The sequence below is a fragment of the Jaculus jaculus genome, chromosome 20, assembly GCF_020740685.1.
Source record: "Jaculus jaculus isolate mJacJac1 chromosome 20, mJacJac1.mat.Y.cur, whole genome shotgun sequence".
Classification (NCBI taxonomy): domain Eukaryota; kingdom Metazoa; phylum Chordata; class Mammalia; order Rodentia; family Dipodidae; genus Jaculus; species Jaculus jaculus.
Window position 1 is genome coordinate 6,160,178 of NC_059121.1, and position 26,559 is coordinate 6,186,736.

Below are 26,559 nucleotides of genomic sequence, written 5' to 3' on the forward strand. Positions count from 1 at the left end.
ACCACAGGAGACCTGGCACCACAGCTCAGCGGGCCGCCCTGAGACTAAGGAACGGCAGGTGGCAGGTGTCACCTTCTGTTGCCCACTGGTAGGCGACAGGTGGGCCTTTGGCTGCGGTGTGTACGGGATTGCATAGTGTGGCAGGAAAGTAGGAAGGGAACCAAATTTGAGAGACTCGTCTGGCATGAAGCTGATGTCACTTCCCCTGCCAGGGACCCTACCCCCCCCAACTCCCTTCCTGTCCCTCTTGTCTCTCTTCAACCCTTTGCCCACTTTAGACCTAACTTTGCTCTCATACTGAAAATGGATCCCATAAAATCCTGGCCTCTGGGACCCACATGTTTGCAACTGTGGCTGTAGTTCAGACAACCTTGACCAAGGGATGGAAGGATCACAAGTTCAGCCAGGCATGGCGGCGCATACAATTTTTTTTTGGGTGGGGGGGTTCTTTTTTTTTTTTTTTTTTTTTTTTTTTGGTTTTTCGATGTAGTGTCTCACTCATTCCAGGCTGACCCAGAATTCGTTATGCAGTCTCAGGATGGCCTTGAACTCACAGCGGTCTCAAACTCACGACAATCCTCGTACCTCTGCCTCCTGACTGCTGGGGTTAAAGACATGTGCCACCAAGCCCAGCTACAAATATTTTTTTAAAATGAATGAATGGATATGAATAGACGCCCAAACTTCCTGTGCTGGCACTGGGTTCCTGCACCCCGCAGTGAGCAGCCCGCACTGTGTATGGTGAGAGCGGATTCTGGGGCTCTGTTCCTTGCTATTTGGGAAAGCGGAGGCAAGGCAGTGAATCCGAGGGTGTTGGGACAGGCCACACAGCAGCGGGAACCTGACTCCGGTTATCAATTAACTGCTCTCCTTGAAATAAACGAAATGCCTCTGAGGAGGGACTCACTGCTCTGCGTCCACGGGCCAGCCGGAGTCTCACAGCGCCTCGACGGGACAGTGTGCCTCAGGACACTAATCCCCCCCCCACACACACACCCAGCACGCACCCACACATTGCGCCTGCACCTGGGGGTGACTGCACAGGATGGCCCAGGTCAGCGAGCTGGGCCAGCTTGAGGACGGCGAGGACGAGAGGCCCAAATGGGACAACAAGGTGCAGTACTTACTGAGCTGCATCGGCTTTGCAGTGGGGCTGGGCAACATATGGAGGTTTCCGTACCTGTGCCAGACCTACGGAGGAGGTGAGCGGCTGACCGTCCTCGCGCAGTGGGGTGGGCCTCCCTCCGAAGCCTGTCCTGTCCTTGGGCGGCAGCTGTCCCTTCCTGGAGACTGGAATTTCCCATTTCCCAGGGAGAAGCCTAATGCCTTCACAACCACCGCAGGGGGCTGGAGAGATAGCTCAGCAGGTAAAGCACTTGCCAGGGAAGCCTAAGGACCCAGGTTCGATTCCCCAGGACCCATGGAAGCCGGATGCACATGGTGGCGCATGCAAAAGGCCCCAGTTCGATTCCCCAGCACCCACGTAGCCAGACGCACATGGTGGCGCATGCGTCTGGAGTTCATTTGCAGTGGCTAGAGGCCCGGGCGTGTCCATTCTCTCTCTCTAACAAGTATATATATAATCACTCCAAGGGGCTAGAGAGATGCTTAGTGGTTAAGGTACTTGCATGCAAAGCCAAAAGGCCCCAGTTTGATTCCCCAGGACCCACGTAAGCCAGATGCACAAGGTGGCACATGCGTCTGGAGTTCATTCACAGTGGCTGGAGGCCATTCTCTTTCTATCTACCTCTCTCTCTCTCTCTCTCTCTCTCTCATAAATAAAAAATGTTTAAAAAAAATCAGCCAGGCGTGGTGGTGCATGCCTTTAATCCCAGCACTTGGTAGGCAGAGGTAGGAGGATCACTGTGAGCTCAAGGCCACCCTGAGACTACGTAGTGAATTCCAGGTCAGCCTGAGCTAGAGTGAGACCCTTCCTCGAAAAACAAAACAAAGAAAAAGAAAATCCACTGCATGGCAGCCAGCCTTTCCGGGTCTTGGACGGGCAGAGTGAGGAGGAGAAACCAATATTCACACCACCTTTCTCCTTGGTTGAACGTAGGCAGCGGCCTTGACATTTCCTGTCGCCACCTTGACTTCTTCCTGGTTCTTCACAGGGTGCCAGGGCAGACTTCCTGAGTTTGCCAAGGAGCCTCCCCTAAAAGGAGCTCTTCTCGAGAGCCCAGGAGGCTCTGCAGACAATCCGGGCTCCTGATTGTTAAACTAGGCACACACTAAGCCTTTTCACTGATGAAAGAACCCACCCCCACGTCCACACAGCCACCCTCACTCTGACACCTGCTTGTCTTCATGTAACCACACAATTGCAGCCCTCTCTCTCTACCTATCTATCTATATATAATTTATCTGAGAGAGAGAGAGAAAGAATAAGTGCGCCAGGGCCTCCAGCCACTGCAAACAAACCCCAGATGCATGTGCCACCTTGTACATCTGGCTTACGTGGGTCCTGGGGAATCGAACCGAGGTCCTTTGGCTTTGCAGGCAAGTGCCTTAACAGCTAAGCCATCTCTCCAGCCCCAGTTGCAGCTCTGTACATTGGGACATGGGAGGGGACAGATAGGCTCTGACATCAAATGTCACTTAACCTTGTTCCAAAGTGCCATAGGACAGCTGTGTCTGTATGGAGCCAGGCTGGAATGCCAGGTAAATTTGCTCCCTAAATTCTCTCAGCTCCAGTGAGACCTGAGGTCACCCAGGGCTCACAGGACTGTCATCCATTCTCTTACGTCTCTGCTTTTGTCATAGAAAACTTTTCCCTCGTGGAAACACGAGATGTATCTCTTTCAGGGCCCATGACTCTGGCTTCATTCTCACGGAGATAGGCAGGAATATAAGATTTTGACCTTGTCATCCAGGAGGTGGGCAGGGACGTGAGCGTGTGGGCTCTGATGTCGCAGGTGGACAGAGCACACCAGGGCTAGGAGTGTCTGTGGATCACACAAGACTAACCCCAGAGGGACAAGAACAGAGAAAGCCACTTACCATGTGCCAAGGGACCTTAAGACTTACTTTTTTTTTGCCCAGGCTGACCTGACCTAGAATTCACTATGTAGTCTCAGTCTGGCCTCAAACTCGCAGTGATCCTCCTACCTCTGCCTCCCGAGTGCTGGGATTAAAGGCATGTGTACCATGCCCAGCAAGCTGTATTTTTAAAATATTTATTTATTTATTTATTTATTTATTTTTGAGAGGTAGGGGGAGAAGAAGAGGCAAACACAGAGAAAGAATGGGCACACCAGGGTCTCCAGCCACTGCAAACAAACTCCAGATGCATGTACCACCTTGTGCATCTGGCTTATGTGGGTACTGGGCAAATGAACCTGGATCCTTAGGAGTCACAGGAAAGTGCCTAAAATACTCAGCAATCTCTCAAGCCCAAGGCTTACTTTTTTAAAGTTTACTTATGTATTTGCAATAAGAGGGGGAGAGAGCGAGAGAGAGAATGGACATACCAGGGCCTCCAGCCACTACAAACTAACTCCAGATGCGTGTTCCACTTTATGCATCTGGCTTTACTAGGGAATCAAACCCAGATTATTAGGCTTTGCAAGCCAGTGCCTTTAACCACTGAGCAATCTCTCCAGCCCCAAGGTTTACTTTTTATTGCTTTTATGGTGCAAGAGATCGACCTCAGGGTCTCTATATGTGATTCAAGCAATCCTTTCCCACATCCCCAGGCTAATGCATTTTTCTTTTCTTTTTAATTTTTATTTATTTATTTATTTATTTTATTTGAGAGAGAGAGAGAAAGAGGCAGATAGAGAAAGAGAGAGATGTGGGAGAGAGAATGGGTATGCCCAGGCCCTCAGCCACAGCAAATGAATTCCATAAACATGCACCACCTTGTGCATTTGACTTACATGGGCCCTGGGGAATTGAACCTGAGTCCTTTGACTTTGACGGCTAATGCCTTAACCACTAAGCCATCCCTCTGGTCCTCTTTTCTTTTTAAAAAATGTTTTGTTTTATTTTATTTATTTATTTGATAGAGAAAGAGGCCAGTAGAAAGAGAGAGAAAGAAAGAAGGAGAAAATGGGTACGCCAGGGCCTCCAGCCACTGCAAATAAACTCCATATGTTTGCACCACCTTTTGCCTCTGGCTTTATATGGGCTCTGGGGAATCACAGTTGAGTCCTTAGGCTTTACAGGCAAGTACCTTAACTGCTAAGCCATCTCTCCAAGCCCAGCCCTTGTTTGTTTTTAAGACTTGGTCTCACTATGTAGCCCAGGCTGGCCTAAAACTCTAGATCCCCCTGTCTCATCATCCTATGTGGTGAGATTACTGAAGTGTCAAGAGGCCTGTTCTGTAGGGAGGAGATCTGAGGCCACAGAGCCCTGCCCCACACCAATCCCACGGAGACCCTTGCGCCCTGGCAGCAGTCACGTGATCTATCTTCTCCCTCCCCCGCTTGTCTGACTTCAGAAAGCTTTGCAAACCATAATTTTTTTTTTTTTTTCGGTTTTTCAATGCAGGGTTTCACATTAGCCCAGGCTGACCTGGAATTCACTATGTAGTCTGGAGTTCATTTGCAGTGGCTAGAGGCTGTGGCAAGTCCATTCTTCCTCTCTCTCTAGCTGCATCTCTCTCTGTCTGTCTCAAATAAATAAATAAATGAAATATTTAAAAAGAAAAAGAAAACAAGGGCTGGAAAGATGTCTTAGCTGTTAAGGCACTTGTCTGCAAAGTCAAAGGACTCAGGTTCCATCACCCAGTACTCAGGTAAAGCCAGATGCACAAGGTGGTGCAAGTGTCTGGAGTTCATTTGCAATAGCTAGAGGCCCTGGAGTGTTCATTCTCTCTCTCTCTCTCTCTCCATATATATATATGCGTGTGTGTGTGTGTGTGTGTGTGTGTGTGTGTATATATATATATATATATGTGTGTGTGTGTGTGTGTGTGTGTGTGTGTATCTCCAATAAATAAAATATTTTAAAAACTAATTTAAAAATAAATAAATGGGGCTGGAGAGATGGCTTAGCAGTTAAGGTACATACCTGCAAAGCCAAAGGACCTCAGTTCGATTCCCCAGTACTCACATAGGCCAGATGCACAAGGTAGCACATGCATCTGGAGTTTGTTTGCAGTGGTTGAAGTCCTGGCATGCCCGTTCTCTCCCTCTCTCTCTCTCTCTCTGCCTCTTTCCCTCTCTCAAATAAATAAACAAAAATATTCAAAATAAATAAACAAAATGAAAAATGAACAAATAGGAACAAACAAAAACGGAAAGGCCTGGAAGCCTGGGTGGAGGTCCCGTGTCACCCTTGGGACTCCGCTGCCAGTACTGAGAACCAGGTTACCAGCGGAAGGAAGGCAGTTAGCGCCCCTTGTCCCTTACTGATGTCACGCCTACCACCCCCACCCCCACCCCCGTGTCCTCGCAGGGACTTCCGCTGTCTCTGATCCCCCAGCCCTGCCCATTCTCCTCCTGCAGGGGCCTTCCTCATCCCCTACTTCATCGCCCTGGTTTTTGAGGGGATCCCTCTCTTCCACATTGAGCTTGCCATCGGCCAACGCCTGCGGAGGGGCAGCCTCGGAGTGTGGATGGCCATCTCCCCTTACCTCGGCGGAGTAGGTGCGCCTCCCTCCAGGGCTCTGCCTGCTCAGGTCCCTCGGGACCTCCCGGGTGGGTGGGAGCCGGCTGTGCCCGCCACAGGACGTGGCAGGCGCGGGAGAGTGGGGGCGGGAGCAAGTGGGAGCTGCTGTTGTAGGCCATGTGTGTGTCCGGGGATGGAGGAGGCAAGGGTTCCCCTCCATCTCCTCACTGGTGCTGGGGCCCCCCACCGCTTCTGCAGGCCTGGGCTGCTTTACCGTGTCCTTCCTGGTCAGCCTGTACTACAACACTGTCCTCGTCTGGGTCCTGTGGTTCTTTCTCAACTCCTTCCAGCACCCGCTGCCTTGGAGTACCTGCCCGCTGGATCTTAACAGAACAGGTAGATCCTGCCAGGAGCCCAGAGCCCTGTGCACCATGCTGGGGTAGACCCAGGGGACAGAACCACTGAGGGCGTCTTTGTGGTCTCTCCTGAAAGGCGGGCTTGAAATCTAACCCTGGGGCTGGAGGGATGGCTCAGCAGTTAGAGGCGTTTGTCCGCAAAGCCTGATGGTCGAGGCTCAATTCCCAAGCACCTAGGTAGAGCCAAATGGACAAAGTGGTGGGTGCATGTGGAGTTCATTTGCAGGGGCAAGAGGCCCTGGTGCACCCATTTCTCTCTCTCTCTATCTCTGTTTGCAAATAAAAAATATTTCTAAAAGGAGGGGCTGGGAGGGAATTACCATGGGATATTTTTTTATAATCATGGAAAATGCTAATAAAAATTAAAATAATAATAATAATAATAAATACAAGACCAAAAAAAAAAAGAGGGGCTGGAGAGAGAGCTCAACAGTTAAAGGTGCTTGAATACAAACCCCAAAGGCCTGAATTTGATTCCCCAGGACAGCACAAAATGCTGCATGCATCTGGAGTTCATTTATAGTGACAAGATGCCCTGGCGCACCCATTCTCTCCCTCTCTCTCTCTCTCTCTCTCTCTCTCGTTCTCATTCTTTACTCTTCACCCCTCTCACTGCTTGCAAATAAATAAATAAAATATTAAAAATATATTTGAAGGGCTGGGCATGGTGGTGCACACCTTTAATCCCAGCACTTGGGAGGCAGAGGATTGGAGGATTGCTGTGAGTTCAAGGCCAGCCTGAGACTACTGAGTGAACTCCAAATTATCCTGGGCTAACGCGAGACCCTATCTTGGAAAACATATATATATATATATATATATATATATATATATATATATATATGTATGAAACAGAGAAAGAAATCCAGTCCTTCATCTCCCCTGTCGGCCTCTGGCTACTTGTTGGGCCCAGGGCCACCAGGGCAGATATATTCACAAGGAATGTACATTTGACTTTGTATAGACACTTCTCCATCTCAGCCTCAGGTCCAGAAGAGTAAGAAAGGATCTAAAGTGTGGGGAGGGGGCAATAAAAGCAGACAGGTGGGCTGGAGAGATGGCTTAGTGGTTAAGCGCTTGCCTGTGAAGCCTAAGGACCCAGGTTCGAGGCTCGATTCCCCAGGACCCACGTTAGCCAGATGCACAAGGGGGCGCACGTGTCTGGAGTTTACTTACAGTGGCTGGAGGCCCTGGCGTGCCCATTCTCTCTCCCTCTCTCTCTCTCTCTCTCTGTCACTCTCAAATAAATAAATAAAACTGACCAAAAAAAATAAAAAAAAAAAAAAAAGCAGACAGGTCAGGGGCAGCTCATGTGACAGACAGGCCAGCTGTGCTTGGGGCCTTGGTGTGGACTGGTTCCGAGCCCCACAGCCAGCGGGTGACCGGGATCCTGGCTCCAGGGTTTGTGCCAGAGTGCCAGGGCAGCGGCACCGTGAGCTACTTCTGGTACCGGCAGACGCTGAACATCTCGGCTGACATCAGTGACAGCGGTACCTTCCAGTGGTGGCTGTTCCTTTGCATGGTGGCCTGCTGGGCGATTGTGTACCTGTGTGTCATCAGAGGCATTGAGTCAACAGGGAAGGTGAGTGTGGGGCCCAGAACCCTCCCGGCTGCCTGCAGGCTAGGTGTGAGGGTCCTGTACTCCTGGGATGGTATCTTCTTGGAGAACTGACCCCTCTGTTGACTGGCCATGCTGTGCTCTGGAGCTGACCTACCTCAGACAGCTGCCTACCTCTCTTCCGCATGTGCACACATGTGTCCGCTCTCCTCTGTGTCTCCAGGTTGAAAACGTGCTCATTTGGGCAACATCTATCTAATTGGGTCTTGTTAAAATTATATATGCGTATATAATTTATTTAGTTAGTTTTAATTTTTTTTGTTTTTTAAGACATATTTTGTTGTTTACTTATTTATTTATTTGAGAGAGAGAGAAAAAGAGGGAGGGAGGGAGAGAGAGAGAGAGAGAGAATGGGTGCACCAGGGCATCCAGCCACTGTAGATGAACTCCAGATGCATGCGCCCCCTTGTGCATCTGGGTTACGTGGGTCCTGGGAACCGAGATCCTTTGGCTGTGCAGGCAAAAAGCCTTAACCACTAAGCAATCTCTCTCCAGGCCATAATTTATTTATTTGAGAGAGATATGCAGCCAGAGAGAAAGAGGCAGATAGAAAGAACGGGCGCGCCAGGGTCTCTAGCCACTGCAAACGAACTGCAGACACATGTGCCCCCTTGTGCATCTGGCTAGGGTAGGTCATGGAGAATCAATCCCAGGTCCTCAGGCTTCACAGGCAAGTGCCTTAACCGCTAAGCTATCCCTCCAAGCCCTTGACTTATATTTTTAATTTTTTCATTATACAACATTACATAAGGTCATTCTTGTGCCACTGTGTAATGTATTTCAAGTATATTCTCCCCCACTGCCTTTCCCTTCTCACCATAATTGGGTCTTTTCCATCCATGGCCACTCTTTTTTTTTTTTTTTTTTTTTTTTTTTTTGGTTTTTTGTGGTAGGGTCTCCCTCTAGCCCACGCTGACCTGGAATTCACTATGTAGTCTCAGGGTGGCCTCAAACTCACAGTGATCCTCCTACCTCTGCCTCCCGAGTGCTGGGATCAAAGGTGTGTGCCACCACGCCACCTGGCCATCCGTGGTCACTCTTGTCTTACTGGGGCATTTAGACCATGCCCATATCCAATATGGTAACGCTGTGGCGGGTTCTGTCTTCCCATGGGCTTTTCTTCTGCAGGTCCCATCTATTCCTTGCCTTGCTACTCTTTCTCTGAGCCTTGGGGCTCTGCGTGGCCTCTAGGAAGTGACAGCTACACTTCTGTCTTGTTCCCGCTTGTGATCCCTTCACCACATGTGTCTTTAAAAACCTAATCGTAAACCGGGCATGGTGGCGCACGCCTTTAATCCCAGCACTCGGGAGGCAGAGGTAGGAGGATCGCCGTGAGTTCGAGGCCACCCTGAGACTCCATAGTGAATTCCAGGTCAGCCTGGGCTAGAGGGAGACCCTACTTCGAAAAATCAAAAAAATAAATAAAAAATAAACCTAATGGTGTTTCAATTCCTTTTTTCTTTTTCTTTTTTTGTTTGTTTGTTTGTTTTTGAGGTAGGGTTTCACTCTAGACTGACCTGGAATTCACTCTGTATTCTCGGAGTGGCTTCCACTTCCTACCTCTTGCCGCCCAGAGTGCTGGGATGAAAGGCGCGCGCCACCACGATGGGCCCGCGTGTTGCTTTCTAATGTGTTACATGCAAATAGCCCAAGACCCGCCAGGCTGCGCTCTGAACAGGTGGCTGTCTTGACAAGAGGTGGAGAACAGCGGTACCACTGTGGTTCCCCCGAGGTAGCACCAAGGCCGAGGCCTCGGGAGCCCTGCTACGTCCCCTACCCCGTCACATGCATGTCCTGTCCACGTGGCTGTGAGGTGGGGGCGCCGGGGATTGCATCCTGGGCCCTCCTTCGACCGTGGACCCCAGAGCTCCTGCTCTCGGGCTAGCTGCCAAGGCTCACCAAAGGCCTTTACACTCCGCTTCACTGGGATGGCCAATGGAGCCTGGGATTCCAAACGATTCCCATCAGAAAGTCCTAGAAAGGGCTGGTGGCTCCATGAGCTCTTTGTAGGAGACCTGGGCACAGCGAGAGAAGAATGTCCCATGGGCATCTTTTGTCCCATGGAGGCCTGCTGAACAGAAGCTTCCATGCCAACTGAGGATTGGGGATAGCCCTGCCAGGGAAGAGAGGGGTGCGGGCCTGACTCGGGGGACAGCTAGGGCGTCGGGGTGAGTGGGCGATAGCCACAGGGGAAGGGCCAGTGAGCCCAGTATAAGGATGGACGGAGAGCCTGGAGAGGGACGGAGGAGGACGCAAAGTCAGAAACGAAGGTGCTCGGGCAAGACGGGAGCCATTGTAGAGGGGTTGCTCAGGAGAGCTTGTGGGAAGGAGAAGCTTCGAGAAAAAGAGATGGAGGGTGGCCATGGAGCCTAGGCAGGGAGAGGCTGAGGAGAGGGGAAGCCTGGGAGAGGAAGGTAGGGAGAGGGAGGTGGAGAAGGAGGCACAGCCCAGGCATGTACTAAAGGGCCTAGCTCCTGTCCTTGAGATAAGTGTGCTTGTCCTGGAAGGTCAATGCCCACCTCCGCCGACACCACAATGAAGGCCTGTGTGGTATCAGTGATGTGCCCCCATCGGGACCCTGATCCCACACTGACTCCACATCCCCAGTGCGCCTTCGGCTGGCTGCGCCTCAGAATCACGCCCGAGGTACAGGCAACCCCACATCTGCCGCCTTTGGTGTCCCCCAGGCGATCTACTTCACAGCTCTCTTTCCTTACCTGGTGCTGACCATCTTTCTCGTCAGAGGCCTGACTCTGCCGGGGGCAGCAGAGGGCTTGACCTACCTGTTCACTCCCAAGGTACGTGGGCCCCGAGAGCATGCCCAGGCAAACTTGAGGTGAGGCCGACCCAGGTCGTAATGAAGAGGGGCGTGGGGGTCTCAGGAAGGGGAGACGGAATCACAGACAGCATGCGGGACAGGCGGTCTTGGCCACTGTGGATGTCTGCCAAGTATGGAAGGTTAAGGGCATGGGGTAGGGTACAGGCAGAGGCCAGGTGTGCATGGCTAGGGTATGCCCTGGACCCCCCGTAACAGGGAGCCACAGGAATCAGGGGACCAGTCTCCGTGGCCTACGGCCCTTCCAGACCATCTCATACTTTCCAGGGTCCTGGGAACTGCTTGGCAAAAGCACCCTGCCTACTGGCAGGGTGTTACCTTGGCACAAGTGAGCTCCCCCCAAGGAAGCCAGCAGAAGTGTGTGGGTTTGAGCAGAACCCTTGCAGCAGACAAATGGCAGTGTAGACAGATGGTCCCCTGCTTCAGGAGGGCAAAGTGAACATCCCCTAGGCCTTAGTGATTGCAAATTCTCAAGCGAGTCCAGCAGAGAGAGGCGACAGTACCATGACCTCATCCTGGGCCACTGTCACTTCCGAGGCATCTGAGTAAGTCACACCCCTCCTGCTCATCAGTGTGCCTCCCAGTGGACCTGGAGAAGGTTCTAGAAAGGTCCGATGGGCCAGTTGGTGTGGTCCGGCTGGTATGATCTGCTTTCCGGGTAATGAGGCCTTGCTGATTCGTTCCAGATGCAAACGCTCCAGAATCCCCGGGTGTGGCTGGACGCGGCCACCCAGATCTTCTTCTCTCTCTCGCTGGCCTTCGGAGGACACATTGCTTTCGCAAGCTACAACCCGCCCAGGTAGGCGGCAAGCTTGGGGTGTGGACTCCTTCTCAGCCCCGTGCTGAGCCAGCGAACCCAGGACACACACAGTAAGCACTTTCAATATCAGGATCACACAGTGGGATGGGGGTGAACTATGAACTCCAGGGGGCAATGTCCTGCCACAGTGTGGCTCCCTAGGTCCCCGAACCATCCCTGGACGCAGTAGAGGACATCCCCCGGGGGTCTGCCAGGGTGGCCCTCCCTGACAGCTGCTGGCACCTCCCAGACAACTCAACTCACCTAAGCAGGCTCTCAGTGACAGGTCTCTGCTCAGAGACGCTGCAAGAACAATGACCTCCATTGGGAAATAGAGCAAGACAATAGGAATGCGTGCGTGCGCCCCAGTAAACAAAGGATGGAACGAGGGGAACCTCCTCAAAGGCATGAAGGGATTTCACAAGATGTCGTGACACAGGGGCCTCAGCCTGAGCTTCAGCAGACAGTGGCTGGCAGATGGCTTTCACAGAGTGCTCCTCGTGAGAGGTTTGGGTGGCCTCTGCGTGAGGCGACCATCAGCTGTCTCCTGTACCCGTGACCGTCGTCACATGGAAGCCTCTTCACGGCTCAGTTTTGGTTGTGTCTGACATACACAACTCCATTTTGATCTGACTTTAAAATTTATTTTTATTTATTTATTTATTTGGGAGAGAGTAACAGGCAGAGAGAGGGAGGAAGAGAATGAGTGCTCCAGGGCCACCAGCCACTACAAACTCCTGACACATGCGCCCCCTTGTGCATCTGGCTTACGTGGGTCCTGGGGAATTGAACCTGGGTCCTTTGGCTTTGCAGGCAAATACCTTAACTGTTAAGCCATCTCTCCAGCCCTGATCTGACTTTAAAAAAAACATTTATTTATAAGAAAAAGAGAGAAAGTACGTGTCAGGGCTTCTAGCCACTGCAAATGAACTCCATTTGCATGTACCACCTTGTGCATCTGGTTTATTTGGGTACTAGGGAATTGAACCTGGGTCCTTAGGCTTTGAAGGCAAGCGCCTTAACTGCTGAGCCATCTCTCCAACCCTAATCTGACTTTTTTAACAAACTTTTTTTTTTTTTTTTAGGTAGGGTCTTGCTGTAGCCCAGGCTTACCTGGCATTCACTATGTAGTTTCAGGGTGGCCTCAAACTCACCATGATCCTCCTACCTCTGCTTCCCAAGTGCTGGGATTAAAGGCATGCGCCACCATGCTCAGCTTTTTTTAAAAATATATTCTTTTCAAAAAATTTGTTTTGTTTTTAAAAATTTATTTGTTTGAGAGCGACAGACAGAGAAAGAGGCAGATAGAGAGAATGGCCACGCCAGGGCCTCCAGCCACTGCAAAGGAACTCCAGACGCATGCACCCCCTTGTGCATCTGGCGAACGTGGGGAATCAAGCCTCGAACCAGGGTCCTTAGGCTTCACAGGCAAACGCTCAACCGCTAAGCCATCTCTCCAGCCCCACACCCAGCTTTTAACAAACATTTTTGTATTGAGAATTTTCATACATGAACATACTGTAATTTGATCATATTCCCTTCCCAGTACCCTCCTTTGTTCCTCTCCTGTTCTACTAAACATCTTCCCCTTTCCAAATCGTCTTTGCTCTGTTTTAATGTCTCATTCTTTTTGTCTCTCTCAGTCCTCTCTGTCAAAATGTTGAACATTTTTATTTCTTTCATACTTGGCAGATGTTGACCAAAATGTGTGTGATTCAGGGGCCATAAAATCATAAATGCACTGTTGTCAACCTTACTGACCTTCAGAAGGAGCCTGGAGATGATACCAGGATGCTGACATACACGGATGCTATGGCCTTGTGACCCAGTGTGCACACAGCTCAACAGGGCGTAGTGACCTTGCTCCTAAGATGATATATCATTATGCCAGGCTCTGACAGACTAACTTGATGTAACTTCCAGCCTTTATGCCCTCTGTGGGGTGGGAGGATGCGTGAGGAGAAGCAGGGTAAGGCCCTGAATGGTCTGGTTTCCTTCAACAGTGCTTTCTGTTTTGAAGCAGTGTCTCGCTCTAGTCCAGGCTGACCTGGAATTCACTCTGTATTCTCAGGATGGCCTCAAATTCTCGGTGAGAGATAGCCTTTTTTTTTTTTTTTTCTTTTTGAGGTAGGGTCTCACTCTAGCCCACGCTGACCTGGAATTCACTCTGTATTTTCACAGTGGCCTTGAATGAACTCATGGCGATCCTCCTACCTCTGTCTGCCTCCCAAGTGCTGGGATTAAAGGCGTGCGCCACCACACCCAGCTTGGAGATAGCCTTTTAAAACCTACATCCAGAAGCCAGGTGTGGGTGGCGCACGTCTTTAATCCCAGCACTTAGGAGGCAGAGGTAGGAGGATCACTGTAAGTTCAAGACAACCCCGAGACTATATAGTGAATTCCAGCTCATCCTGAGCTAGAGGCGAGACCCTACCTCAACCCCCTCTTCCCCCCCCAAAAAACAAAACCTACATCCAGGGCTGGAGAGATGGCTCAGAGGTTAAGGCACTTGCCTGCAAAGCCTAAGGACCAAGGTCCAATCCTTCAGAACCCATGAAAGCCAGATGCACATGGTGGAACGTGTGTCTGGAGTTTGTTTGCAGTGGCTTGAGGCTCTGGTGTGTTTGTTTTCTCTCTCTCTCTCATAAATAAAACAAATTATATACTATATATACTATATATATACTAACGAAAGAATTCCTCTATTTCCTCCCAAAGGAAGCTTGTTTGTTTTGTTTTGTTTTTCCAGGTGGGGTCTCACTCTAGACCAGGCTGAGCTGGAATTCACTCTGTAGTTTCAGGCTGGCCTCGGTCTCAAAGCCATCCTCCTACCTCTGCCTCCCGAGTGCTGGGATGAAAGGCGTGCGCCACCGTGCCTGGTGGAAACCTGGTTTTGACCCAAAAAGCCCCATGATGGCTGTGTGCTCTTGTCCAGGAACAACTGCAAGAAAGACGCCGTGACCATCGCCCTGGTCAACAGCATGACCTCCCTCTACGCGTCCATTATAATCTTCTCTGTCCTGGGCTTTAAGGCAACCAACGACTATGGGCAGTGTCTGGACAGGTGAGCACAGGTACTGCTTTGTGCTTTGTAGGGTGTGTGTTGTGAGCTGCACATCCTATTTCCTCTGATGAGTCCAAAGTTTGGACAGGGTCCCTCCAAAGTTTCTTTCTACTCGGAACCTCAGAATATGACCTGATTGGAAAAGTGTCTTTCTGATGGAACAAAGGTAAGGATTGGGCTGAGATCATCCCAGAGTAGGGGTGGCCTTAGATCCAGTGAACAGATGTCCTTATATGAGAAAGAAAAGAGCCAGGCGTGGTGGAGCACTCCTTTAATCCCAGCACTCAGGAGGCAGAAGCAGGAGGATCGCCGTGAGTTCGATGGCACCCTGAGACTACATAGTGAATTCTAGGTCAGCCTGAGCTAGAGTGAGACCCTACTTCAAAAAAAAAAAAAAAAAAAAAAAAGCAGAGGCCAGTAAGGTAAAAAGGAGACATAAAGGGTAGAGAAAGGAAGGGAGGAGGATACTTGATAGGTTGATATTGTATATATGTAATTACAATGATTGTAATGGGGAGGTAATATGATGGAGAATGGAATTTCAAATGGGAAAGTGTGGGGGTGGGAAGGGAGGGAATTACCATGGGATATATTTTATAATCATGGAAAATGTTAATAAAAATTTTTAATTAAAAAAAAAAGTCCCAGAGCTCTATATGCCTGGCATCCGGGACATGCGGTCAACATCAACAGATGCAGGCAGCCTTGCTCCCATGGCCTCGTCAGCTGTAGTCCGTGTGGCCTCTCTCTTGTCTGAAGCTTTCTCTTTCTGACGTTCCAAGTTCTTAGAATCGCCAACATCCTGGAATAACCACCGTAGCTGAGGTTTTTCCCTCATAGCTTCACACATCAGCTTCTCAGGGGCTTTGTGGGGGACCCTGAGCCCATCACACATTGCCTGGTCTCCCAGGCTTTCCTTTGAAATCTAGGTGGAAGTTTCTTGTACTTTACATGGAAGTTTCTTGTGTTTTACATGGAAGTTTCTTGTACTTTACATGGAAATTTCTTGTGTTTTACATGGAACTTATATTTTACATGGAAGTTTCTTGTGTTTTACATGGAAGTTTCTTGTGTTTTATGTGAAAATTTCTCGTATTTTACATGCCTGCTATATCAGCCTTGTGGGATGAATATCAAAGTCCGATGCCCACTCAAGCAGTATCTGGGCTGGGCGTGGTGGTGCATGCCTTTAATCCTAGCACTCGGGAGGCAGAGGTAGGAGGATTGCTGTGAGTTCAAGGCCACCCTGAGATGACAGAGTTAATTCCAGGTCAGCCTGGACCAGAGTGAGACCCTACCTCAAAAAGCCAAAAAAAAAAAAAAAAGCAGTATCTGGGTCCTCTTGAGCCATAAAGTGGCTTCTGAGAACCTTAGTGGATGAACATGAGAAAATCATGCCCTGGGAGCTATAGAGATGGTTTAACGGTTAAGGAGCTTGCCTGCAAAGCCAAGGAACCCAGGTTCAATTCCCCAGTGCCCATGTACGCCAGATGCACAAGGTGGTGCATGTGTCTGGAGTTTGTTTGCAGCGGCTAGAGGCCCTGGCGTGCCCATTTTCTCCCCCACTCAAAACAAAACAAACAAACAAAAAAAAACCATGTCCAAGGCAGTCTTGTGTGAGCAGGATTTTCCAGAGTCTCTCTTTTCTCTAGGAAAATTCTTTCAAATGAATTAAAAAAAATATATATCCAAAGCCTAGGATGTGTCAGGTCTAGCCAATTCCTGGGATGCCTGGCCTGATTTATTTAAAAAAAAAAAATATTAGTCGGGTGTGGTGGCACATGCCTTTAATCCCAGCACTTGGGAGGCAGAGGTAAGAGGATCGCTGTGAGTTTGAGGCCACCCTGAGAATACAGAGTAAATTCCAGGTCAGCCTGAACTAGAGTGAGACCCTACGTACAAAACAAAAAAAAAAAATTTTTATTATTTATTTATAAGCAGAGAGATAGAGAGATGATAGATAGATAGATAGATAGATAGATAGATAGATAGATAGATAGATAGATAGATAACGAACATGCCAGGGCTTCTTGCCACTGCATAGGAACTCCAGATGCATGTGCCACCTTATATAGCTGGCTTTATGTGGGTACTGGGGAATAGAACTCAGGCCATCACACTTTGCAAGCAAGTGCCTTTAGCCACTAAGCCATCTCTCCAGCCCACAAGATTTATTTAGTTAGTTAGTTTTTTGGTTTTTTTTGCTTTTTTTTGGTTTTTCGAGGTAGGTTCTCACTCTAGCCCAGACTGACCTGGAGTTCACTATATAGTCTCAGGGTGGCCTCAAACTCACAGCGATCCTCCTACCTCTGCCTCCCAAGTGCTGGGATTAAAGGCGTGAGCCACCACACCCAGCTAGTTTTGTTTTTTTGAGGTAGGATCTCACTCAGGCTCAGGCTGACCTGGAATTCACTCTGTAGTCTCAGAATGGCCTCAAACTGATGGCGATCCTCCTACCTCTGCCTCCCGGGTGCTGGGACTGAAGGCGTGCGCCACCACACCCGGCTTCCAGTTGATTTATTTTTAATGTCACTAACCTTTTTAGCAGCTATATTGTCCCTGTCAAAAACTTTAAAAATGCTCCTTTTCAGGGGCCCAGATGTATCATTTTTAAATCTTCCTGCTTTGATTTCTGCTCCCAATTCTCACTGTAAGCCTGACTAAAAGCAGCCACTGGTAACCATGCCACAGCTTGACTGCCATGTTGTCTCAGAATTTCTTCTGCCAAATTAGTTCTTCCTTTTCTATTTCTATTTCTTTTTTCTTTTCTTTTCTTTTTTTTTTTTTTTTTTTTTTTTTTTTTTTTTTTTTGAGGTTGGGTCTCACTCTAGCCCAGGCTGACTGGAATTCACTATGGAGTCTCTGGGCGGCCTCGAACTCACGGCGATCCTCCTACCTCTGCCTCCCGAGTGCTGGGCTTAAAGGCGTGCGCCACCACGCCTGGCTGCATCTTGGGCTTTTCCTAGCCCACTTCCCTATGCTGTTCCAAATTTCTCCTGCAAACCAGTTCCAAAGGCTTAGGGCATCATCACTGGGCTTTATCCCAGCAGCAACCCTCTCTTCTGGTATGCTTTCCAGTGTTTCTTTCTTTCATATCACTGTGACTGCAATACCAGAAACAATTCAAGGGCATATGGTTTCAGAGGGTTCGTTCAGTCCAAGGTCATTTGGCTCTGTGCACTTGGGCAGAACATCACAGCAGCAGGATTGCATGGTGGAGGAGACCCATTCTCTCCAGGACAGACAGAAGGCAGAAAAGGGGAGAAAGGAAGAGACCAGGGACAAGATATCCAGTGGTGACCCTCCTCCACCTAAGGACTGTAGGGACACTCCATGCAAGTCTGGGCTGAGCGAAAGGACTCCCCAGAATAGCTCAGGGAGAAGTTTCCTTAAGAGGGCCTCTACCCTGCAGATGGCTTGGTCCTCCACCACGCTGCAGACCACTGGTATTTGAACTGTCTGTGCAGATGTGAGGGTGGACGGGAGGCAGAGGCAGGAGGATTGCTGTGAGTTCGAGGCCACCCTGAGACTACATAGTGAGTTCCAGGTCAGCCTGGGACCCTAGAGCGAGACCCTGCCTTGAAAAACAACAACAACAAGAAGAAAAAGTGAGGGTGGAGAAGGGGTGTGGGGATATAGGGGTATGAGCCATAGGCACCTCACTGTGAACCTTGAGGAGTCATCGACCCCCCCCCTTCTTTGTTTTTTCAAGGTAGGGTCTCACTCTAGCCTAGGCTGACCTGGAATTCACTCTGCATTCTCAGGGTGGCCTCGAACTCATGGCGATCCTCCTGTCTCTGCCTCTGCCTCCCGAGTGCTGGGAATAAAGGCGTGTGCCACCATGCCCAGCCCTACATGGCACCTCTCTCACTGATGGGGGAGAAAGCTGCCCCTTAGTCAGCTGTATCCACCCAGGAAAGACCCCTCTTCCAGGCCTGGAATCAAAAACAGCGTTCCCTCCTAGTGAACCCCATTAAGTACTGACCCCACATGGGTGTCCACGGGACCCCAAAGGAGCAAGAAATGACCCAGGCCCCCATAGGACGCTGCATCTCCCTTGACAAAAGCACTGGCCAATGCAGAGCGCCGTCTCGGCACTTCTTTTCTGTCTCTGCAGAAACATCCTGAGCCTCATCAACGAGTTTGACTTCCCAGAGCAGAGCATCCCTAGAGACGACTACCCCACTGTCCTCCTGCACCTGAATGCCACCCAGCCAGAGAGGGTAGCCCGGCTCCCCCTGAAGGCTTGCCACCTGGAAGATTTTCTGGATAAGGTAATCACAAGGGCAGGCTGGGAGATCTGTCCCCGGGAGATCTGTCTCTGGGAAATCAGGGCCACACAGGAAGAAGCCTGGGCTGCAAATGACTGGGAATATTTCCCATAGACCCAGGTCCACGACCAACCCAGGGAACCATGGACCCCAGTCCGTCTGTGTCTGGGCCAAGTTGACCTGAGGGAGTCAGCCTTGCTGGGACACAGAGCTCGGGAGGGGCATCCGGAGCTTGGGTCACAGGGGCATCCGGGCAGGTAGGCAGTCAGGAGGTGGACCCTCAGCGTGGTGGCTCCTGAAACGCGACCCCAAGGCCCTGAATTTCCTGCTCATCTGCTCACTGTACTTTGTTTAAGGAAGAAGTCCCTTCTCGCAGCCTGTCTTCCCAGAATGGCAGGGTCGTGCCTTAGCCCCTGACACTAAGAGGGATGTGTGTGCGCACACACGTGTGTGCACATCACAGTGTGCGGCAGTAGGCATCACAGTGTGGGTACATATGTGCCATGGTGTAGGGTGTGGACCTGTCATGACTTGGGGTGCACATGTGTCATAGCGGGAACATATACACATCGCAGGGTGGGTGTTCAAATGTCATAGTGCGTGCTCACATGTGTCAGTGCGGGGCATGTACCTATCACAGCGTGGGCATTCACACCTCAGAGCAGGCTCTGTCACATTACAGTTAACCATGGGTGTACTTGTGTGTGTTCCGGTTCAGGCCACGTACCTGTGACACGGGTGTACGCCCGTCACGGCGTGGTCACACACGTGGCATAATGCATGTATCATATCACGGTGTGGGAGTATATATGTCACATTGAGGGCGTCCACGTATGCCACAGCGGAGGTGTAGCAGACAGCCTCCCGTCGCTGAGATGAATTTCCCAGCCAGGCACAGTTATGGAGGGAGGGATTTGTTGAAGCTTACAGATCCAGGGGAAGTTCCGCAATGGCAGAAGCTGGCCCCCTTTCACAGGCCCAGCGGTGGAAATATCCCAAAGCCACGAGCCAGCACACTCCAGGAATCCCAGACAGAGCTCTAGCACTTTGCATTATCTTTAGAACCGCAAGTCCCCAAACGCACCTTGGGGCTGGAGCCTAGGCTCCATCCACAGTGACACCTCCTCGGGCCAGGTGGCTGGAGATCTACATTACATGCTGTAACAAACTCCTGAATGTGCTGGTGTTGGGGGTCGGGGGGGACATCTGTTCAAACAACCTCAGGGGTGTTCGTGTATCGTGGCTTAGGGCGTCTGTCGGTCATGGCGTGGGGCACACGCACGTGATAACGTGGGCTCGCATGTGTCACGGTGTGATTGTGTGCGCACGTGTGACCCACAGCATGGCTTTTGTGTTGCAGAGTGCCTCAGGCCCGGGCCTGGCTTTCATCATCTTTACGGAGGCTGTCCTGAACATGCCAGGGGCCACCGGGTGGGCCATACTCTTTTTTGGAATGCTGTTCACGTTGGGCCTGTCCTCCATGTTCGGGAATATGGAGGGCGTCATCACGCCACTCCTGGACATGGGAATCTTGCCCAAAGGCATCCCCAAGGAAGCTCTGACAGGTGAGTGGACAGACAGATGACTGAAGGGTCCATCGTCCCGGCCAGCCGCCTTGGCACGCTGTCCACTACTGCTCCCTCTGAATACAGAGCTCCAGGGGCCACGTGTGAGTCGCCGTGGGAACCTGGGCCAGGCCGCTCCCAATGGGCCCAGGGGGAAAGGTGGAGAGAACAAGGAGTGAGAGAGGAAGGGGGGAAGAGAGGGAGGGAGGGCTGGAGCTCCCCTCCCCCATCCCGCCTTAAACCAAGCAGATGTTTTCTTGCTGTTGGGCACAGCTCAGAGGAGGGGAAAGGATCTGGGAGCTGGGGGATCTGGAGCATCTCCTGATGCCAGGGGCCTCCCTGTCCCCCATCCTTCCCACTGCTGTCCCTAGGGCTGGTCTGCCTGATGTGCTTCCTGTCAGCCACCTGCTTCACGCTGCAGTCTGGGAGCTACTGGCTGGAGATCTTTGACAACTTCGCAGCTTCTCTCAACTTGATCATTTTTGCATTCTTCGAGGTGGTCGGGGTCATTTACGTGTACGGAATGAAGCGGTGAGCTGTTGTTCTCCACCAAGCCCCGCCGGGGTGGGGTGGGGGTGTCGGGAGTGAAGGTCAGCCCGTAGCTGCTCAGACGCTGGAAAGCCAAATCGGGGAGGGGGGGGGGGAGGACGACATCCTCTCGAGGAAGCCTGAATCTTGCTGCCGCAGGTTCTGTGACGACATCGAATGGATGACTGGGCAGCGGCCCGGCCTGTACTGGCGGGTGGCGTGGTACGTAGTGAGCCCACTGTTGCTACTCAGCATCTTCCTCGCGTACATCATTCTCCTGGCCCACAAGGCACCCAGCTACAAGGCCTGGAACCCGCAATACGTAAGTCCTTCCCCTGGCAATGGAGGAAGAACCCCTTGGATCCCTCAGGTTTGGCCTAACTCTCATGGTGCTATCCAAGGCCAAGCCCAGGTGACCCACACGTGGACGTTACATGACAGCGTAGCCTGGCCACTTGTAGGAAACTGGGGATGTAAATACTTGACTTCCTGTAAGTCCTGAGATCGCCAACAGTCTAGTGCCCCGCTGGGGTCCTAGCTGTGTGGCAAGAGCTTCAGTAATCAGTGAAGTGTGGACCCCAGTGGTAACTAGGCTGGGGATGACACGGGTACCCTCCCAGCCACCTCCTTGGAGATCATTCCATACTTCTTGTGTGTGGGAAGGGGGTACCAAGCATCCAGAAAACCGGTCTTGCCGGGCGTGGTGGTGCATGCCTTTAATCCCAGCACTCGGGAGGCAGAGGTAGGAGGATTGCCATGAGTTCGAGGACACCCTGAGACTCCATAGTGAATTCCAGGTCAGCCTGGGCTAGTGTGAGACCCTGCCTCGAAAAACCAACCCCCCCCCAAAAAAAAAACCAGAAAACCGGTCTTTAGCCATCTGTGATAAGTGACAAGCAGAGGGTAGCATTGTGGCCACAGGTTCTCAAGGGGCCAGCCCCCCCATCCTGCCTGTGGGCTCTGTTCTTAGTCCTGCCCCACCCTGTCTCGTTCATGCGCACATCTCAGAACCACCCGAGTCACCCATACTTCCCCTTCTCAGGAGCAAGGGTGTAATTCCACTCCATATTCCCGGCTCGAGGAAACCCCAGCAAAACAGCAAGGACCGGTGAAGGGGGACATTCCCTTGACAGCTTTTCATGACAAGGGTCCCATTAGATGTACCCAACACATCCCCACATGGCCTCTGATACAGTTAGTTTTGCGCTGCTGGCAGACAACATCTGAGCAAGAGCAACCTGTGGGAGGAAAGGGTTTATTTTGGCTTACAGACTCGAGGGTAAGTTCCATGATGGCAGGGGAAAATGATGGCATGTGCAGAGGGCGGACATCACCTCCTGGCCAACATCAGGTGGACAACATCAGCAGGAGGGTGTGACAAACACTGGGCAAGGAGAAGCTGGCTATAACACCCATAAGCCCGTCCCCAAAAATACATCATTCCCAGGAGGCTCCAATTCCCAAATTGTGACCAGCTGGGGACCTAGCATTCAGAACACATTAGTTTATGGTGGACACCTGTATCCAGCCACCACAGCCTCAGATCAAGTACCAGAAGGTGGGTGAGTGGTTTCACCATGTCACCAAGGAAGAAGTGTAAGATGCATGATGCAGGCTGTGAAGCCCATGCCAACCCCTAGGAGGGGCTCTGCAAGCGGTTGTTCTGGCCACACTCCTTTCCTTTTCCTTTGACGGAGAAGCTGTGCGCTCACTGTTATCTCAGAGAAAGAAGGGGGTGTAGCTTCCCCTTGGCTCAATTTCATGGTGGCTGAGGGCTAACCTGGTTCTAACAGAGCTGGTCATGCCGGCCAAGGGCACCTGTGTAAGCATGCTCCCCTGTCCCCACAGGAACAATTTCCCTTGAAACAGGAGAAGCTCTACCCAGGCTGGGTCCAGGTCATCTGTGTGCTCCTGTCCTTCCTGCCCTCACTGTGGGTCCCAGGAGTCGCGTTGGCCCAGCTACTGTGCCGGCAGAGACAGAAGTGGAAGGACGCCCAGCTGGAGAGTGGTCTGAAGCTACAGAATGGAAGACACTGCTGAGTGGCTGAGCCACTGCATGGGTTGGGTGAGGGGCACGGGCCTCTGGCCACTCAGAACTGGCTTTCCACTGCTGAGTAAACACGATCGCTGCTTTGCCCTATTCTATGGGTCCCAGGCAGCTGCAAGGTGTCCTGAGCGTCCGTCTGTGTGATACAATTCTCCTGACCCAGACCCTGCATGGCATGGTGTGTGCTACCATTGCTGGAGTCCACACTGAGTGAGGCAACCTTGAAAGGATTTGGTTGGCACAGCGATGGGGCCATGGGCTCCTTCTCAGCGAGGGGGTCTCCATGTTGCTGATTATAGCGATCCAGCCTAAAGGCTGGTCTCCAAAGCAGATCTGAGTTTGAAAAGGGAAGCTCCCAGTGTAAGCAGGAAGGCATCTTCCTTTACCCTCATCAGCCTGGGAAGGCCACATCTGCGAAGGGACCGGCAGGTGCAGATGTCAGAGAACCATCAGGGAGCCCAGAAACCCCTTGCCCCGGAATGCCACAGATGGGAGGTGTTGGCCTACCCTACACGATGCCATTTTGTTTTCCCACAGTGTCTATTTCTTTTTTATTTGAGAGAGGGGGTGGTCAGATAGAGAATGGGCACACGAGGGCCTCTAGCCCACTTCAGATGCATGTGCCACCTTGCACATGTGGCTTTACATTGGTACTGGGGAATCGAGCCTGGGTCCCTAGGCTTTGCAGGCAAGTGCCTTGACTGATGAGCCATCAGCCCAGTGTCTATTTTTTGTTTATCAAGAAAGTACAAAAAGCTAATCGCCCATGAAGGTTCCTACTGTATCAAGAGAGTGATATTCATTCATTCACTTCTGGTCACTCTCTGGGACCCTTCCCTGGCAAGTCTGTGCGTCCCTCAGTCAGCCACCTGTGACTTCAAAATCATGGATTGGGGGCTGGAGAGATGGCTTACTGGTTAAGGCACTTGCCTGCAAAGCCTAAGGACTCATGTTTGACTCCCCAGGTCCCATGTAAGCCAGACTACATGGTGACACAAGCGTGCAATGTTGCACACAAGGGGGAACACACATCTGGAGTTCAACTGCAGTGGATGGAGGCCCTGATGTGCCAATACCCTCCCCCTCCCTCTCTCGCATTAAAAAAAAAAAAGAAGCCAGTCTATTGGGCTTGCCAAAAAACAAACAAACAAACAACAACAAGAAAAAACACAGAAGGGCTCTCCCCCCACCTTCCATCAGCTCTGCGGATCCTAGGTATGGGGCTATGACCAGGTATGTTTGCTTTGAACTTGCCCCACAGGACCCATGAGTGCCAATGACTTCACGCTGCCTGGAAGGGCCCTGGTGCCATCTTCGGTATCTTTTAAGTAAGTACCTGACCAGGTGGTTCTGTCCGTGGTACTGAAAACTTCAGCCAGCAAGATTTATAGTATGTGCAGAACATGACTCGTACTGGGACCCGTTTTTGCCATGGCCAGCCAGCCCCCTTGAGGCTTTTGTAGTTCAGCCTGCAAAGCTGATGAATGCAAATGAGAGGGCCCCAACGCATTCAAACCCACAGAGGAGGAAGTACTCCGCTTAGCCCTGGCATCGTAGACCATGACACCCCAAGACAAAAAGAATGTGTTATGGTATGGTGAAGCCACCACATAGAACAGCGTGGCACGCCAAGCTCAGCCTCATGTGAGCTGAAATGCCATGCATTCTCACTGCAGGCCAGTTCTCCTTCCACCACAACCAATACCAAGTGACTCATACCAAAGGGCATTCATCTAGTGAACTCCAGGTCAGCTTGGGCTAGAGTGAACCCCATCTGCCGAAATAAAAAAAAAAAAAAAATAAGGTGGAAGCTGGGTGTGGTGGCATGCGCCTTTAATCTTAGCACTTGTGAGGCAGAGGGAGGAGGATCGCCATGAGTTTGATGCCGCCCTGAGACTACAGAGTGAATTCCAGGTCAGCCTGGGCTAGAGTGAGAACCTACCTCAAAAAAAAAGAAAAAAAAAAGAAGAAGAAGAAATAAGGTGCAGATGATGGAGAAAATCACCTGATTTTGACCTCTGGCCTCCACACGCATCTGCACACACACACACTATGACACAGTTGTGAACAGCCTATCAGCTTTGAAATCAGTAAGGACCCCATGTTTGTCAACCAGTCACTCCCCTCCCAGCACCTTTTGCGAGCTCGGTTCCATCCTGAGTAAGGCGAGGATTACCTCTGTAGAGGTGACCTTTTAGACTCTGGGATCAAAGGTAATTCTACCTTTGATCACCTCCCTCCCCACCACGGCTCCACAGAACACTTGATCTCCATAAAAAGCATGCTTAGGGCGGGAGATGGTTTAGCAGTTAAGCACTTGCCTGTGAAGCCTAAAGACCTTGGTTCAAGGCTTGATTCCCCAGGACCCACATTAGCTAGATGCAGTGGCTGGAGCACCCATTCTCTGCCTCTTTCTGTCGCTCTCAAATAAGCAAATAAATATTTTTTTTTTTAATGTGCCTGGTCGCAGGGCGTGGTGACACATGCCTTTAATCCCAGCACTCGGGAGGCAGAGGTAGGAGGATTGCCATGAGTTTGAGGCCACCCTGAGACTCCATAGTGAATTCCAGGTCAGCCTGGACAGAGTGAGACCCTACCTCCAAAAACCAAGAGTGCCCGGGACTCGTTCAAAAAGACATCACCACCTTGGGCAGGGTGTGTGTGAGCCCGCAATGTGACACAGGGCTGCAGGTGCCCACGGTTTTGCGGCTTATCACGGAGGAAGCAAGGCCTGCCCAGATCCATTCCTTCTTGCCCAAGCTTGTAGGAGGGCAGACCACAGAAGTCACCTTCCTGATAGCATTACAGGTGCACGACAAGCAGGCTTCCTAAACTCTCCACGGCCCAACAGCCGGGTACACTGACTGTAGCCCAAAGAGGCCCATCCAGCCTTGGAGGACCCACCTGGCATCCTCCGCCACCTGGGAGCGGGCACGCCACAGCAGCTCCGATGCCTCATCCGCACCAGCGTCTCAGCAAGACTCGGGTCAAGGTGAGGAAGCCTGCCCGAGGTGCGGACACCAGGACCAAGAGCAGCTCCCCACACAGTCCCCAGAGCGGGCCATGAGTCCCACCTGAGAAAAAGCTCTGTGCATAAATGAATTCCTGAAGATCAGGTGCGAATCATAAACGTAACTGTCCTCCGACCGCCGTGCGGCCAGGAGCGCGGAGCGAGGCCGTGTCCACACACGACAGGCTGGACCCCTTCATTTGGTTCACTGTGCCCCCGCTGCTGAAAGCCAACAGCAGCTGGTGGAGTCTCACACCCTAATTCTCCTCAGCTTCCTTCTTACACTTCCAGGGACCCCTGTGATGACGTGGGACCCACCAGATGATCTTTAGTTGAAGGTCACCCCCCTCCATTCCATCTATAGGCCTACCCCTCTCCCCGTGTCAGATAGTCACAGGGTCTGGGGACTGGGGCATCTTGGAGGTCACTGTTCTGCCCACTACAAGCTCCCGGGAAAAATTAGGAGCTCCGTCTGGTTCTATATACCTTTCCCAAGTGAGCACCCAGGTAGCCGGGCGCCCAGCCAACGCCCAGGGTGTTTCCAGTTTTGCGAAGGCAATCCCTCACCCCGCGGGGAAAGCAGCCTTTCTCCTCAAATGTTTCTCAGTTCTGTTCCATGCTGAATGCCCCTTGCTCCATAAACACATGCCTGGCTTCGTGGGAGGCTCGGAGCCAAGAGAAACCCAAGGGCAGCTTTTCCTTCTCAGCTGTCGTTTCTGCTTAGCCTTGGGCAGATTTAACCATCTGACGGTGGTCGGAGAGCCAACGCTTCATGGGCTGGGCTTGATCAGGACACAAGCTCTTTGGAAGGGTTTAAGCTGGTAGGAACACGGGTGATCCTGAGAAAAGCTG

The 26,559-nt window shown here is 51.3% G+C and overlaps 1 protein-coding gene across 2 annotated transcripts; it reads left to right on the forward strand.

Annotated features, from left to right (window-relative positions):
* The first annotated feature begins 901 nt into the window (after positions 1–901).
* Positions 902–22,819, forward strand: Slc6a18 (solute carrier family 6 member 18). Of its 2 annotated transcripts, XM_045138998.1 has the most exons (12): positions 902–1,202; positions 5,451–5,591; positions 5,812–5,949; positions 7,370–7,551; positions 10,275–10,385; positions 11,110–11,222; positions 14,158–14,286; positions 18,404–18,560; positions 19,918–20,122; positions 20,494–20,653; positions 20,810–20,972; positions 22,499–22,819. In XM_045138998.1, the coding sequence occupies exons 1-12, from the start codon at positions 1,046–1,048 to the stop codon at positions 22,688–22,690; spliced, it is 1,848 nt and encodes a 615-aa protein (XP_044994933.1). In that variant the 5' UTR covers positions 902–1,045; the 3' UTR covers positions 22,691–22,819. The 2 variants fall into 2 exon arrangements, with proteins under 2 accessions (XP_044994933.1, XP_044994934.1); XM_045138999.1 differs by lacking the exon at positions 7,370–7,551 and having other exon boundaries at positions 11,110–11,293.
* The last annotated feature ends 3,740 nt before the right edge of the window (positions 22,820–26,559 follow it).

Coding starts and splice junctions, on each gene's coding strand:
- Slc6a18 (XM_045138998.1), top strand. CDS start 1,046: ATGGCCCAGGTCAGCGAGCTGGGCCAGCTTGAGGACGGCGAGGACGAG. Junction 7,552..10,274: donor GCATTGAGTCAACAGGGAAG/GTGAGTGTGGGG, acceptor GGTGTCCCCCAG/GCGATCTACTTCACAGCTCT. Junction 20,123..20,493: donor CCCCAAGGAAGCTCTGACAG/GTGAGTGGACAG, acceptor TGCTGTCCCTAG/GGCTGGTCTGCCTGATGTGC.